At 55.2% G+C, this 15937-nt stretch overlaps 1 protein-coding gene across 10 annotated transcripts in view; it reads right to left on the bottom strand.

Annotated features, from left to right (window-relative positions):
* Positions 1-1097: 1097 nt before the first annotated feature.
* Positions 1098-15937, bottom strand: part of Arhgap22 (Rho GTPase activating protein 22) — a 165990-nt gene continuing 151150 nt past the window's right edge. For 8 of the 10 annotated variants that reach the window (XM_052733909.1, XM_052733911.1, XM_052733910.1 and 5 more), the window contains 6 exons: positions 13091-13298; positions 9325-9457; positions 8513-8586; positions 7388-7509; positions 4483-5365; positions 1098-1686 (listed from right to left, as the gene is read on the bottom strand). In XM_052733909.1, the coding sequence (XP_052589869.1) occupies positions 1458-1686; positions 4483-5365; positions 7388-7509; positions 8513-8586; positions 9325-9457; positions 13091-13298 (1649 nt within the window). In that variant the 3' untranslated portion in view covers positions 1098-1457. Of the gene's footprint in view, positions 1687-4482; positions 5366-7387; positions 7510-8512; positions 8587-9324; positions 9458-13090; positions 13299-15937 lie in introns of those variants that run through there. The other 2 variants (XM_052733917.1, XM_052733919.1) reach the window with 2 other exon arrangements.

Genomic DNA, 15937 nt, shown 5'->3' with positions numbered 1-15937 from the left:
TTAGCATTCCCAGGGACACTCTGACCCTGACCTCGGAAGCTGGGAGGGTCCTTGGCAGGCATCCCAGTTGTAGAAATCTCCAGTCAGTTTCCTAAGGACAGTCAGAGGTCAGATGTCAGTCTACTTTACCACTAAGGGTAGGAGCATATGGCCTTGTATTAGTAGCCAGTGCTACCTGGTAGCATTGCGATCCTGGCCATTCTCCTGCCTGGGGAGGATACATTCTCAGACATGATACCTGAGACCAAGCAGGTAGACATTAGAGGCTTAATGACCTTTCCATATGGTAATCAGAAACTGGGCTACTTTCATGACCTCTTTAGTCCCCCACGCTCTACACATCCCACTCACACACCCACGGCTTAAGTGGGAAGTAAGAGGCTACACATGTAGACACCGAGAAGAAGAAGCAATGGCTGTGTATGAGGCCAGTCCTCTCCCAGCCAGGCCTGTGTGATGATCAGTTTTTATTGTCTGCTTGACTGGATTTAGAAACATAGGAGACAGACCTCTGGGCATTTCTAGAATGTTTCTAGAGGAAGGAAGACCCATGGGCTAGTGGATATGTGACCAGCTGTCTCAGGTTCCCATTGCTCCAGCTAGATCAGTTCTCAGGCCACACCAGTTGAGGGCCTTCCTAAATTGTTTCTGTATTTTGTTGCAGCTACCAGAATTCGTCTGAGCTGCCTGTAGGCTGGGGGTGGGGTAGCGGGGGGACACGAGGTCTGAGGATGTCTAGAGGAGTGCGTAGATATGGAAATTATGTGGCCAGTCTCACTCCCTGATCTGGAAGGTGGGCCAGGCCCAATATAAAGTGAGAGACACCTAGAGGACCCACCAGCTCTGCTCTCCTGCAGGCCCAGCCCTCTGGAGCAGAGCTGAACCCCTGCAGAGGAAAGCAGCCTACAGAGGGCAGCCCAGGGGACCTTGCAGGGCAAGAAGTAGCCACAAAGGCTCTGAGGTGGGAGAGCTGAAAGAGTGCTTCCCCGACCACAGTGTTGGGACCCTCAGGGAGCTCCACCGGGGGACACCCAACCTTTCACTGGGTAAACTCCACTTGGCACAGACGTGAAGAATGAGGCTGGTGACAGGCACCATGCTTTCAGAGCACATTTAATAAGGAGTGAAGTTCTTGGCGGTGGCCCTGCCCTTAGGTGCCGTCCTTATGGATGGCCATTGGGGATTTTTCCTGGATGAGGGGCTAATGCTCATCTTGGCACTGTCCCCTCTGACACCTTCTGGGACCCAGAGTTTTATGAAGCATCCAGATCCTGCCTGGACTATGTGGGGTCCTGACAGTCCCTGTGGGCTGTTGGGCTCTTTCTATCTGGCGCTTGAGGGCAGATGGCCCTGCTGGTGGCCTGGCCCAAACTTGAAGCTTCTGGCTTCCTCTGCAGCCTGTGCCAGCCCTGCAGGGAGAGTGAGCGGACATATACAGACATGTATTTCTGCTCCCTTCACTCAGGGGCTCTGGCCCCTTTGGTCCCAACAGTCAAGCTTCCCAGGGTGGCAAAGAACTCCTCCATCTCCTTCTGCAGCAGCTGGTTCCTGCGCTCCGCGTCCTCACGCGCCCGCTCTGAGTTCCGCAGCTTTATCTCCAGCATGGCGTACTTCTTCTTCTCCTGGTCCAGCTCCTCTTCCAGACGAGACATCTGCTTCCGCAAGTCAGCACTGCCCTCTTCGATGCTGAAAAATCAGGAAGAGGGAATATCAGACTCCAGCTGTAGGGACGCTGTCACAGACTCCAGCTACAGGGATGCTGTCACAGACTCCAGCTACAGGGACGCTGTCACAGACTCCAGCTACAGGGACACTGTCACAGACTCCAGCTGTAGGGACACTGTCACAGACTCCAGCTACAGGGACGCTGTCACAGACTCCAGCTGTAGGGACGCTGTCACAGACTCCAGCTACAGGGACGCTGTCACAGACTCCAACTACAGGGACGCTGTCACAGACTCCAGCTACAGGGACACTGTCACAGACTCCAGCTACAGGGACACTGTCACAGACTCCAGCTGTAGGGACACTGTCACAGACTCCAGCTACAGGGACGCTGTCACAGACTCCAGCTGTAGGGACGCTGTCACAGACTCCAGCTGTAGGGACGCTGTCACAGACTCCAGCTACAGGGACGCTGTCACAGACCCCAGCTACAGGGACGCTGTCACAGACTCCAGCTACAGGGACGCTGTCACAGACTCCAGCTACAGGGACGCTGTCACAGACTCCAGCTGTAGGGACTCTGTCACAGACTCCAGCTACAGGGACTCCAGCTAAAGGGACGCTGTCACGGACACCAGCTACAGGGACACTGTTACAGACTGACCCCACCCACAAGGAGCGATGTCACAGCAAGAATGGCCCTGGGTTTCACCATGGCAGAGAGGTGACAGGAGACTGCAGGGGTGGGGGGTGTGCTCTCACAGCCTTGCCCACTCCTGCAAGCCAGTGGGGGGGCTCCCTACAAGGAGGCTTCCTTGGATTTGTGACCCAGAAGGGCCACCCTAAGGATGCCTGCCTGAGCACTGGGACTAGCAGGATCCCTGAGCCCTCACTAGCTATAGCCTTTTGTCCCTCCAGCCCTGTCAACTGTCCTGGTGAGGGATCACCTGCCACTAGCAAGAGGAGCAGAGGCCCCCTGACCTTTCTTCCTATACTCTTACCCACACCTCCTGCTGCTGTCTATGCAGGGCTCTGGAGAAACATAAACCCAGAGGAAATGCCTGTCTGCCCTTCATGTCCTCTTTGGGGCACCTCCCATGAGCACCCTGCACGTCTCGCAATCTCAGAGCCTACACAACAGTCTGAGCTCCATGGCATTGACAAGCAGAAGACAGTGGACCTAGCATCTGCTGAAATGCAGAGGTGACTCCCCCACATACTCCCCAGAGTGCTGTAGTCACCACACAGGGGCGATCTGCATGCAGCAAAGCACCAGGAAACTGTGTCTATGGACTGGATATCAGCCTCCCTCCGCCCCCAGACTCCGAACACAACGCTTAGAGAAGGGGGACCTCCCTTCACCATAGCAACAGGCATGCTATCAGAAAGGGGACCTCACGGAGGATGGCACTGAGGTCTCACTAGCTTCTCTTCTGTCCCCAGCCCTTCTTTGCTATCCTCTCCTTGCTTGGTCCTCTCCTCCCTTCTATGCTATGCGAGAGTGACCCTGTCCAGGCTCTTGGTGCTAAGCCCTCCTATTAAGCTCCCGGCCTGTTCATGAGCATCTCCAACTGAATAGTCCCAACATGGAGCTCCTGACAGCTTCAAGTCATGCCCTGTCCCATCTCGTTCTCCTGCCCAAGGAGCACCTACAGTTCTTCTCTTCAGCTCTAAAACCCGAATGCCAGATGAGCTCTTCCCACCCGTCAGTGAGCAAGGCCCATCCAATCCATCTTCAGAACATGCGCCCAAAACTCCTGTTTCTCCCATCTCCGCTATTGCCCCTGTGGCCCATGTCACCCCCACGGGCCTGGACTCCTATGGCCTCCTAATTGGTTCCTACTGAACCTCTAGGAAGCTTTCTTATCAGAGGAGCCAAAGTCCTTGGGACACTCCATTAACTTCTTCACACTCACTGTCCTCTGAATAAGTGCAAGCATCGTCCAGGTTAAAAGGCCCTGCCTCACTTCCCTGCTCAGGGCTGGCACAGCTCCGAGGCTTACTTCCCTAGCCCCACCCCAAGCCTTCCTACCCTCTCCCGAAGAGGCCCCCTTTCCTCCCAGTGTTATTGTCCTTTATCCACTTCCTAGCATGCCAATGTATCTAATGAGTCTTGTGCATGGTCTCATCCTGACACCCCCAAACAAGAGTGAGGCAGGGAATTCTGGTGAGTTTGGGACCTAGCCCCCAGCATCCAGAGCAGTATCTGTATTTCACAAACAAATTAGTCTCTTAGAGAAATACTGGGATGGCAGAGACTGGATAACAGGAGGCAGAATGGGGCTCCATGTATGCCAATAGAGGCCTATTTCCAAAAGCCTGCTGGGTGGGACAAGGCACAATAGCCCCTTCTTTCCTGTGCTAGAGACCACCCTCATTACAAACTCTCCTTCCAAGTAGCCCAGGCCACTCTATCAGCGTACAAGGGCCTCCACTGTGCCCCCCCTCCCCATTCTTCCCAAGGAGGGGGCCTGTGGAGTTAAGTAACAGAGCTATCAAGGCACCAAGAGTAGGCTGGTTTGCACATTGGGCAGCCCTCTCTGTGGCCACCCCCAGTGGCAGAGTCATCCAAGGCTCTGCTCTCACCCACGTGGTCCTGGAGAGCCACCTGGCTCCTGACTCCCGTTCTACAGTCCAGCTAACATTCTCGCTTGTCCTGCTGCTCTCGGAAGGCATTTGTGGAGGCCTGCTGGCTGACCCACTCCCAACCCCGTATATCCTAGGGCCATTTTCCAAGGAAAGCAGCCTGGAGGCCGGCTGCTCTGAGCCCTGCCCCCTGCAGCTGTCTCAGCAGCCAGCCTACGCTGGGCCCTTTACCTTTTCAGGCTCCTCTCGTACTCAGTCCTCTGCTGACACAGCTCTGCCCTGAGCGCGGCCACCTGGCCCTGGAGAGTCCGGCAGCAGCGGACGTGAGCCTGTGGGGGGCTGCCCGGGTCGTTAGGGTCGCTGCTGCCGCTGCCCGCACATGCCTCATCCAGGCTGTGGCCCAGGTCTGGTGACCTGTGGTCCTCACTGCTGCTGGGGAGGGGAGAGGGCTCAGGAGCCCACTCGGTGTGTAAGGAGCTGCAGGCGGAAGAGTCGCTGGCCCGGCAGGCCGTGCAGCTGCTGATGGAGGCCTCTCGGGAGGATGAGGCTGCAGACCACGCCATGCTGGCCATGCTGGCCGTGCTAGGAAAGTGGCTGGATGGGGGCACGTTGTCATAGGTGGAGAGTCTCTGCACTGAGCCTGCATCCTTGAGGCGGTCCCCCGATGAAGCCCGACGGTGGCCACGCAGAGAGGACAGCCCGTTGATGAGCCAGTTCCCACCGGAGGAGACGATGGGGACCTCTAAGGACGAGCTGCCCCCCTTGGGGCTCTCTGACCGTGACCCCTGCCGAAAGGAGGACTTCCAGCCGGGCAAAGTATGCATCCTCTTCCCAGGGCTGGTGGCCGCTGGGCCAGTCTGGCTGCCAAGGCGTGGGGGAGAAGTTCTAGAGAGTACTGCTGCGGCTGGCCCATCCAGAGATGAGGTCCTGTGTGTGGGCAAGCCCGGGCTACCAGGCTCACCCTGGCGGTCCCTGGTGACCTCCTCGGAGCCCCACTCTACTGTGCTCTGGGCCGTACCACGTGGTAAAGCAGGTTCTTCGAGGGAGGTTGCGGTAAAGAGCTGTCCATGTTTGCGGATGAGGACAGTCATCAGATGCTGAACCAAAGACGTGCCTGTGAGAAAGAGAGAGGAGAGGTTGGCAGTGAGTGGTCCACTCCACGCCTCAAACACACTCAGGGTCAGCTACAGCTCAGACACGGGATGCCTGTTCCTTCAGGGCACCTTCACGTGTATCCAAAAGAGGGACTGTCATACCAGCCAGGACCAGGCTCAGACAGGACTGTGCCCACAACGCCCCTGAGCATGGAGGAAGCATAGCGCTGCCCACCTAGGAGAAAGGAGGTGCCATGCAGACACGGTGCTCATCAAGGCCGCAGGATGCATCAAAACCCAGTTTCTCCTGTGCTTGCTATTGCTGCTTCTGGCTGTGCTTTAATGAAGACCCTCTGAGGACACAGGGCTCTGGAACATGGTACACACACACACACACACACACACACACACACACACACGTACATATGTATATATCTTTTTAAAAAATTACTTATTTGAGGGCTGGGAAGATGGTTCAGTAGTTAAGAGCACTTTTCTTTCCTGCAGAGGACCTGGGTTCAATTCCCAGGACCCAGAGAGTGGCTTATAACCGTCCATAACACGAGTTCCTAAGGATCCAATGCCTTTCTCTGACCTCAGCAGGCACAGGCATGCACATGGTGCACAGACATGCATGCAAACCAAACACTGATACACACTAAAAAAAAAAAAAAAGAAATATATCTTTTTAAAAGTATATTTATTTTATGTGTGTGAGTATTTTGCCTGCATGTATTTATGTGCATGGCATGTGTGCCTAGTACCTGTGGAGGTTAGAAGAGAATGTCAGATCCCCTGGAACCACAGTTACAAATTGTTTCGAGTTGCCATGTGGGTGCTAGCAACCAAACCTGGGTCATCTGCAAGAGCAGCAAATGCACTTGACCACAGAGCCACGGCTCTAGCCCCTATGAAGTCTTAATGTGTGTGGAGATATTTGTACACATAAACGCACATATGCACAGTGTTGGCCTCCTACCCCTCCATCATCCCAGAGATGCAGGGCTCCCATGGCGGTGGTATGGGGCTCAGCAGTAAGGACACGGTCATCCAAAGGTCAACAGTGTCTACTCGATAGCCGTGCTCCCTCCAACTACCCACCACCAAATACCAGAGTTGAGAGGTTCACCGAGGATGAGAAAGACCATGGCTGGGTGGACGCCACACGGAAATCGAGTGGCCCAGGAGGAATCCCAGGAGGTACTTCTCAGCCAGAAAACTGGGCCCTCCCAGACTGGGCTGTGTGGCTGCTGCTGGCATCCATGTTGGGACCCATGTCCTCAGTCCTAAGCCAGGACTTCAGGAGTGTCCCCCACCAACTAGATGTGAACATGCTGGGCAGCAAGGTCCTTACACAGGCTCTGTTGGGGACAGTCTTCCCAAAGGCCTGTGCATTCGGGTTCTTGTTTCCACTGGCCTCTCTCTACACAGGCCCTCTGCAGGCTTGGCTGACAGGTCCCCGGTGAGTCATCTCACCTCGCCTGGCCTCCGTTTCCTCATCTGGGACTTAAGGACAATGATCACACAGAGGCCGGTGTGAGGACTGCAACTGAATGGCCTAGGCGAACTGCAGCATGGAGGCTGCTTAGTCCTTCCCTTTCTCTCTTCCTTTTCTGAGAGCATGTCTCCTGGTGTCCAGGCTGGCCTCAAACTCCCGGACTGAAGTGATTCTCCCCCCTCAGCTGCACCATGCTGCCTTTTTGAAAACATCATTTTCTTACCACTTATCACAAAAGAAAAACTCGCTGGTGCTGGCACAGGCCTGTCACCCAGGAACCTCAGACAGTCGCCTCACTGTGACAGTACAGCAGAGCACATCTGTGTGGGCTCCAGGACAAGGCCTCCTGCTTCCCAGCTGCTCTAGCCTCTCTAACCACTGACCACTTTGCTTCCAATAACCAGCTGCTACCAGCCACAAGGGGACGGACGGACGGACGGAAGGAGGCTCTGTCCCTCGAGGTGCAGACAGGACATTTAAGCTCTTGTCCCCTGGCCTGGCTCTGAGCTGTGCTTTGAGCACTGCCAAGCCACCTCCCTTTTACCTTCCATGATGGTCACTGGATCCTCTATCTGAGGCCGAAGGATGTTAGGGCCAAAGACTGTTGCCAAGTTCTGGACGCTCATCTTGTTGACATTCGAGTGGGCCTGCACTTCATCCAGAAACCTGCGAGAGAGAAGAGAAGCAACTGGAGAAGCAGCAAATCCTGAAGCCCAATCTACTGTGAGCTCCAAGCCCTGCCTGGCCCCACCCACCATACCACACCCTACCAAGCCCAGCCCACACCTACCTCACCTAGTCCACTCTACACTACCTAGCCACGCACCACACTGACACTCCTAGCCACACCCCTCAGATACACTCACCATATCATACCAATGATGCCCACCCCATACCAGCCAACCACCCGCCATACTACATGCTCTTCCACAAGCCCCATCAATCCACCATACCACACCCCGCACACCTATGCTTCCATGCGCCCCCATGTGTCACAGCTATGAGCAGTCAAAGCCCAGCCACATCCACACAAAACCCACCCCATCCATACCCACTCAGCTACACTATACCCAACCACCCACTACACTACTTCCAATACCCAGGCATATCCCATAACCACCCAACCTGCACCTGCATATATTCACGCCCCCTAGCCACACCCTCTACCCCCAGCCCTACCACACGGCCCCATTCCATTCCCACACTCAGCCAGGCCTCCCAGGCTCTCCATGGGTGCTGGGGACAGTCAGCTGCACCTTATGAGATCCAGGAAGAACGCTCCTGAGATCTAAGACTACCATGAGAAACGAAGGCCAAGGGACAAGATACGGTCATCCTCGGTGCAAATGCCCCAGAAGCTTGGACCCCACTAAGAGCTGTGTGAGTGTCATCCCTGCAGGCCCCTACCAGCACCCAGAACGCGGCTACATGAGCGTCTATATCCGTGGGGAAGGGAAGTGAGAGGTACCCAGGAAGGCAGGGGCAGGCTCCTTCCGAAAGGATTCACCGACCGCCTCCTGCAGCTCTGTGCTCTTCCACGCTCCTTGCCATCCCAACACTGGGTGAAGGAGGCAGTGTTGAGAGCGTGAACGGCCCCTCTGCACGGTTTTGTCTCTCCAGGGGTGGAAAGAATGAGCAGAGCCAGAGCAGCTCCAAACAGGCCACTTACCTGCAGATGTATCGGAGCAGGTTGTAGTTGGCCTGAGGAAGGTTGCTCACTTGTTTAGCCAACTCCAGAGTCCCCTTGTAAAGGAAAGAGAACATAGAGTTTCAAACACCAGCAGTAAGGCCTCCTCTGACTGGAGGAAGACGGGACAGGAGGAGGGAGGGATGTGTGAGCAGTCCCAGCTGACCTCCTCCATCCCTCCAAAGTGCAGCTGTGACCTCTTGAGGAGACAGACTGACTTCGTGTCTGGGAGCTGGAGTGAGGGGTGAGCCTCTGCAAGGCCACAGAGGAATGTCTCAGCTCACTTATCGGGGCCCAAATATTTGCCAGATAACAACTCTCACCCCCAGACAGTCACAGAGAAGGCAAACAGTCTTGCAGCAGCAGCAGCAGCAGCAGCAGCTCAGAGCTGCAGATGGCTCCGGCAAGGCCAGGAGGCAGAGGGTGGAGGGGAGGGGGCTGACACCAGTCCTCAGAAAACAGGTAACGGGGCCCCTTGGTCTCAACACTGTGCAAGCCTGGAAGCCTGAGCCAGGTGTGGGAGACAACGGTGAAGCAGAGGAGTGGTGTAAGGTGGCCAGAACTGGGTGCCCCGTGTTAAGAGGGATCTGCATTCCACCCCACCCCCTCTTCTATTTCCGAGATAAATATCCGAGGAAGACTAGAGTCCTACACAGAACGCACAGCACTTGGGGGCCCTTCTTCCCCCACACAACAACCTTCCCGTCAGGACCTAGGCGCCACTGATAAGTCTTGACTCCACAGGCCTGCTGCCCCCCAGCCCAGCCCCAGGATATGTCCCGGGAGGCACTGACCTCCCCCTCGTCCTTGGTGAGCAGCTGGGCGCAGCTGAGGAAGTCCTCATACCTGGCGAAAGGGATGACGGGTTCTGGGAGCTCCCGAAGGTAGAGCTTCAGCAGGGAGGCCACTGTGTGCACGTCTGTGGTGCTGGGATAAAGTGGGGGCCTGAGTGAGAACAGGACCCCAGGAGGCGGCAGGACTAACACACACACTCTACCTCACATGAGACCAGGGCAGTACCTGGTCTCAGGTCAAGGTGTATGCATACAGCCAGGCTCCTCTGGAGCCAGTGGCCCGTGGTCAAGGTCAGACCCAGGCTACCTGCAAGCCCAGGCAGCAGGGCCCCTATGGGGAGGGTGAGGAGAGACCAGAATCTCCAGCTTGGATCTACTCATCAGTCCCACACCACTGGCTCAGAACCTAGCCTAGGGTCTGAGGGGTGAGGAGAACTCTCTTTTGTGTTCCCAGTGTGGGACTTGGGAGATGTTCTGCTGCAGAAGCCACAGGGCATGGTTGTTCCGCTCAGGACAGTTGCTCAGGGTGGAAGGAATTACCTGTGACCTGGACCAGCTTCACAGGAAGCTCTCATGGAGTACAGCCAAGCCTTTGCTTGAACTTGCTAAGTGCCCGGGATGAATCTTGGCTGAATCGGGAAATCTGTATCAGAGGGACCCCATCAGGGCTGACCTCCCCGCAGAGAGCAGGCATCTAAGTACTGACTGGGCAGGTGAGAGAGCGGTCAGGTCCTTGCCTCTGGTCTCAGCTCCTCACTCCATCTCGAGGGCCTTGGATGTCCACAACAGGACTTAGTCTCCACTCCTGGCTCAGAGATGCCTAGGCTGAAGGGAGGGGGGGGCAGGGCGGTGGAGGGGTTCAAGGGTATTCCCAGGTCAGGCTCACTTTCTCTTTTCCTACCTACCTGGGCTCTGCAGGGCAGTTCTGGCCACAGCTGGCTCCTCTTCTAAGCTGGCACCTCAAGCTACACCTGGGCCCCAGGAGACTTTCCTAGGCCCCGGCTTTCAGGCCCAGCTTAAAGTTCCACAGAGGGTACGCTCAAAGATGGCCTGGGGCCAGCAGACCTTGGCTGTGCTAATAAGGTGACACTTGGCCATGGCCATGTACCACACTGGCATCAAAAGCGCTAGGGTCCTTTTGGCAGACCTTTGAGATTATGGACTTCCACATGAGCACAAGCACCCAAGATCCATACACGCGGGCTTCTCCCCTGACCGCCCCTCTCAAGCCAAGCGTGCCTCTCCTGGCCACTGCCTTCTCCTGGGCCACTTTCTCTGTCCACGCTGGAGGCCAGTGCCCTTCCCAAATGGGACTCTTCAGGGTTAGCTGTTGCTGCTGCCTCGGGGAGACAGGAAGTGGGACTGGTTACATGGTACCTGCTCCAGTCCACAGACCTTCCTGCCTGCGTTCCTGCTCAAGACCCCTCCCACACCATCTATCACCCACAGAGACCTGTGGCTCAGCTGTACCCCATGGTCACTGCTCCTCATACTCTAGCGCTCTCATGGCTCCTCTGCAGCCTTCCATCCCCACTCACGGCTGCTCTTTTCTTTAACACTTGGCTCCAGTGTCCCTGAATCCTCTTCCCACACCACTATGAGCCCACTGCACCCCCAACACATTCTCACCAGCACCAGAGCGTTCCAGGCCGACGGGCCTGGGCCCATCAGCCTGGGAGTCTCACAGTGAATGCTACATGCAGCTGGTGGGCTGAGGCAAGGCCACAGAAGGCCCAGTGGGTCAGCAGACTGCTCTGGTCAAATCAGCTGTCTCCACGGCCCATGCCTCCTCCTGCAGCTTCCCATCCTCTCTGTATTCCCAAAGTCACCCTCTTGCCCATGCCAACAACAGCATTCATCCAGAATGCAGGCCTTGCCTCTCACCTGTCTCCAATCCTGGAGAACACACACATACCCCACTGGCTCACAAGCTCTTATCTGCACCCCCAGCCTCCACTGGCTTCCTAATTTATTCTCTCTCTCTCTCTCTCTCTCTCTCTCACACACACACACACACACACACACACACACACACACACACACACACAGCCCTGGGGCTGAATGTAAGCAGATGAAAAGGAGTTTTGTGGTAGAGGAAGACCAAGGCCAGAAGCAGGGCCTAGAGGCAGGCTAGTGCAGGGGGCGCCACAGCCCAAGGCAGAGTAAGTCCGGGACAGGGAGCCCGTAAGTCCGGGACAGGGAGCCCTGTCACGCAAGCCCAGTTGGTTGGTGGAAGGAGGCCTCCCTGTGAATGAGCTGTAGAGAACAGAGCTCCAGCGCTCACAGTGAGCAGGTGGGCAGGGGAGCAGAGCCCTTGGGCCTCTATGAGTAGGGTGCAGTAGAGCCCTAAGGTGTCCCCACGAGTGAGCTAAGGGGAACAGAGCCCCGGGACCCCGTGAGTTGGTGGACACAGCTCTGTAAGAATAGCCGAAACTGGGAGAGAACAGTCTCAGGAACAGTTTCTGAAGCACTGCCCCTGCGGGAGGACATTGCTGAGCCACCTACCTGGGAGGAGGGACTGTTAAAACCCCAGGAAGGGGGGGCCATGATGGAAGGGGCGGAGCCGCAGCCTGGAGCAAGGGCCTTGTCATGCTGCCAAAGCTGAGATGTAGGTCTGTGGAGCTGAACTCAGGGATAGGAACCAAGCTGAGCCCAGCTGGCACCGGGCATTAAACAGGAGGCATGGTAAGCTGATGACATTAGAGGGTGGGTCAGGCAGAAGGCTTGGTACCTCGCCAGGAGACCCCAGTGAGTTTGAATATGGCGGTGTGAGGCCTGACACCCTTCCAGTGTGTCATCCAACACTACAGCAGTGTGTCTGACTCTGGGCATTTCTAAAAGCCACTGTTCCCCACAAGCTTCTACAAGCTGTGAACAGGGCTTCACAAGGCTCCAGGTAAAGAAAGGGACTCCAATGCCAGTGGTTAGTCCTGAGCACCACAGCTAAGGAAAGCAATGGCAACCCTCTGGTTACGGCCACGGGTCTGGGAAGAAGCTGGACAGATAACTGTTACACTCTGTAAGGCCAGGAAAGCTCAGGGCTGTGAGCACTGCAGGGTTTGTCTTGTGGCAGCAGGAGCCTCGGTTTGAGCAGAGATACCAGAAAAGGCAGCTTTATGGATGTCTGGTTTGCTTTGATGGCTTGATACAAGAACTCTGCACAAAACTGATCTGTAACGAGTGGGATCCCGGCAGAGAGAAGGGAGATCACCCAAACCCACGGAGAGGCAAGCCCCACTCCCCCACTCTCAGGCCCTGGGCAGCGGATGTAGCTGTCTTCCCCTGGCTGTGGGAAAGCCTCAGTGATGAGTACAGATCCAAGGTGGGCAGAAGCGACTGTCTACCTGTCCTAAAAACTGAGACAGAACTCAGCTGCTATACCGTCATACCATTATGGAAGCTTGGGCTGAGTCGCTGAGAGGAGGGAGAGCTAAGAGCCCGCTGCAGTGAGCCTAGAATCCTAGATGCAGCTGTGCCTAAGCCACGCTGGCCGGGCAGCTAGCTGACGCCTTCTTCCCTCTACCTGGGTCAGAGAAGAGCTGTGGGAACTACCACATGGCTGACCTTGTTTGTGGCAGACAATCTCAAGAAGACGAGGGGACCAGCATGATTCTGTGCCCTCGTACTCTGCCCTCTGAGCAGACTGGCTAAACATGCGTGAGGCAGCCAGCACACCAGGCTCTGCTCAGGAGCTGGTGCCGGGGAGGAAACTGACAGGAGTCTTGGCAACTGGTTCCACCTATACTGCCCTGTCCCCAGAGCTCACCTGTCAAACAGAGGCTTCTCCCCACAGTCGAAGGAATCCTGCAGGTCCCTCACCAGGTTGGCCTGGCCGGGCATACGGAAGAGGCCCTCTTCACTGAGTCCTCGCTCCCGGATGAAGTCCACACACTGCTCCACCAGCAGAGGTGCCAGATGGGGACCATACTTCCGCTCATGGTGCACTGTGTCCTCCAGCCGCTGCCCAAAGATCCCTGGACACAGAAAGGGACTGTTCACACTCCCCTGACACTGATCAATGGCGGGTGAAGGGTGTCTGGGGCAGTGGAAGGCAGAGAGAGAATACTGTGTGAGCCAAAGGAGGCTCTTCCCAAGGAAACAGATTAGACACTGGGAAGGCACACCCAGGTGGGCTAGTCGGGGCTGTGAGGGAAGCAGCAGGCATGCAGCTAGTCTGGCCTTTAGGGCTTGTCCAAGCCAGGAGAAAACGGCCCTCAGGAAGCATTGTGTTGGTGGATTTGGAACTCACTCCAGATGGGAAACTACGCCATGCCCAGGCACAAGAAAATGAGCAGATCCCTCACGGGTCAGTCTCCTGGGCGCCGCTGCAGAAGGGAGGAAAGAGGCTCACAGGACGAGACTGTCGACACACTGATGTGCAAACACCATCAAAACGACGCGATGAGCATGAGCACTGGATAGCTCAGCTCAGCGGGTCAAGCTCTCGACACACAAGTCTGAGGACCTTAGCTCAGATCCGTGAAAATCTGGACACAGTAGCACACGCGTGTAATCCCAGCGCTCCTACAGTGAGATAGGAGGATCCCTGAAAACTCGCTGGCAATGAACAAGAAACCCTGTCCCCAACAAGGAGAGACAACCAAGGTTGTCTTCTGTCCTCACATGTGTACTATCACACACACACACACACACACACACACACACACACACCAGAGAGAGAACAGAAAAACACATAAGACACTGCCCCTCATCCCTCAAGATGCTACTGTCAAAAGAAGAGAAACCTTGCCAGGCAATGTTGGCACATGCCTTTAATCCCAGCACCTGGGGGCGGGGGAGAGGCAGGTCTCTGTGAGTTCGAGGCCAGCCTGGTCTACAGAGTGAGATCCAGGACAGCCAGAGCTACACAGAGAAACCCTGTCTCGAAACAAAACAAAAAACAAAAAAAGAAGAGGAGGAGGAGAAACTGGGGAGAGCTGGTGAAGAGGCAGAGGAACCGAAGCTCTATGCACGGCGTGGGGTAGAGGAATAAAGCACGGTGCACCACTCAAGCGGACGGGAGATGGTGCCGCTGGGATACACATGCACTGTGGTGGGTCTTTCAAGGGAACAATTCCAGCTCCAGTTAGACACGGGAAAAGACCGAAAGTGGGGTGATGTGTACACATGCACAGCAGCTTTCCAAACAGCAACCCAAGGTGGGAGGCACTCAGCTGTCCATCAGTACACACAATGTGCCGTACCTGCAGAATGAGACGTGGTTCTGCCTTACAAAGTCAGGAAAGGCTGACAGAGGCTACAACATGGATGAATCTAGAAGGCACTGTGCACAATGAGGCACTCACAAAGGAAGGAAAGCGGTGTGACCAAACTGGTAAGATTCCTACATTGTCACGCTCAGAGACAGGAAGTGGAATGGTGGCTGCTGGGGGCTGGGCGGGGAGGTGGCCGTAACTGTTGAGCGGTACAGCTTCGAAGATGGTGGTGAAGGATGGTAAGGCTAATGCTACTGAGCTTTATGAAGGGTGAAGCAGATGGTAAAGTAGGCTTATTTTATGAAAATTCTTAAGAACAGAAACCGTAATCGTAAGCCTAATCAATGAGCTCCTGAACACACACCGTGTAACTTCGTTCATGTGAAGCCACAGACAAGTCGAACTGATGTCAGGCCGGAACTTGGCTCTTATGGCTCAGTGACCAGAGGTGCCTCAGGCTTGTGGGGTGCCAGCACTCCTGGGTCTGAACCTGACATGCTACCCCAGTCACACACACTTAAAGCAAGGCCACTGAACGGTGCCTGAGTCATTTGCACGCTTTCCAATATGCTATACCTCAAAAAAACATTCGGGAGAAAAATAAGCAAAACATCAGAAAGAAAAGAATCCAAATATGTAACGAGGACCAGAGAGCAGCTGCAGGTTAGAAGAATGGAGGAGAGAGGAAGGCAGAGGGGTTTCTGGCTAAGAACCCTGATAATTCCATATACAAGGCTACGCGTTTCCTGGTAACCCAGCAAAGAGATTAAGAAGCCAAGATCTGTAAAGCTCTCTGCCCAAGGGGTAAGCAGATGGATCACAGCTCTGTGCCAGCGGTTCTCAGCCTTCTAATGCTTTGACCCTTTACTACAGCTCCTCGTGCTGTGGTGAATCCCCAACCATAAAATTATTTCATTGCTACTTCATAACCGTAACTTTGCTATTGTTATGAATCATAATGTAAATATCTACTATGCGGGATATCTGACTGCAACCCCTGTGAAAGGGTTGTTTGACCCCCCAAAGAGGTCGAGACCCACAGGTTGAGGACCACTGCTCTGGGGGGAGGGGCGTTGCTGATCTTTAGAACGTCTGGTGTTATTCACATCCTCACTGTGCTGACTTCAATGGATAGCCTTTGGGGCATGTGAGGGGCATCACGCCAGAGCTCCATTGTGTTGAGGGCTATAGTTTTGTGGGACCTGGATCATGAGGCAGCCCAGTTCAACCACCTGTCTGGCAACCTACTTCACTCCCTGCTCCAGGGCTGGAGAAATAAGACACCTCAGTCCCTGGTAAAGCCTTTGCCCAGCATTCATGAGGCCCTGTGTTCCATTCCAAACACTACAAATAAATAAAGATATGGCTCCGCAAATGCTGTTCCTTCAACTGCATGA

This window comes from Peromyscus californicus, unplaced genomic scaffold (genome assembly GCF_007827085.1).
Source record: "Peromyscus californicus insignis strain IS unplaced genomic scaffold, ASM782708v3 Scaffold_12__1_contigs__length_115047231, whole genome shotgun sequence".
Classification (NCBI taxonomy): Eukaryota; Metazoa; Chordata; class Mammalia; order Rodentia; family Cricetidae; genus Peromyscus; species Peromyscus californicus.
The sequence above is the reverse complement of the archived record's forward strand: the minus strand, read 5'-3'. Positions and strand labels throughout refer to the sequence as shown.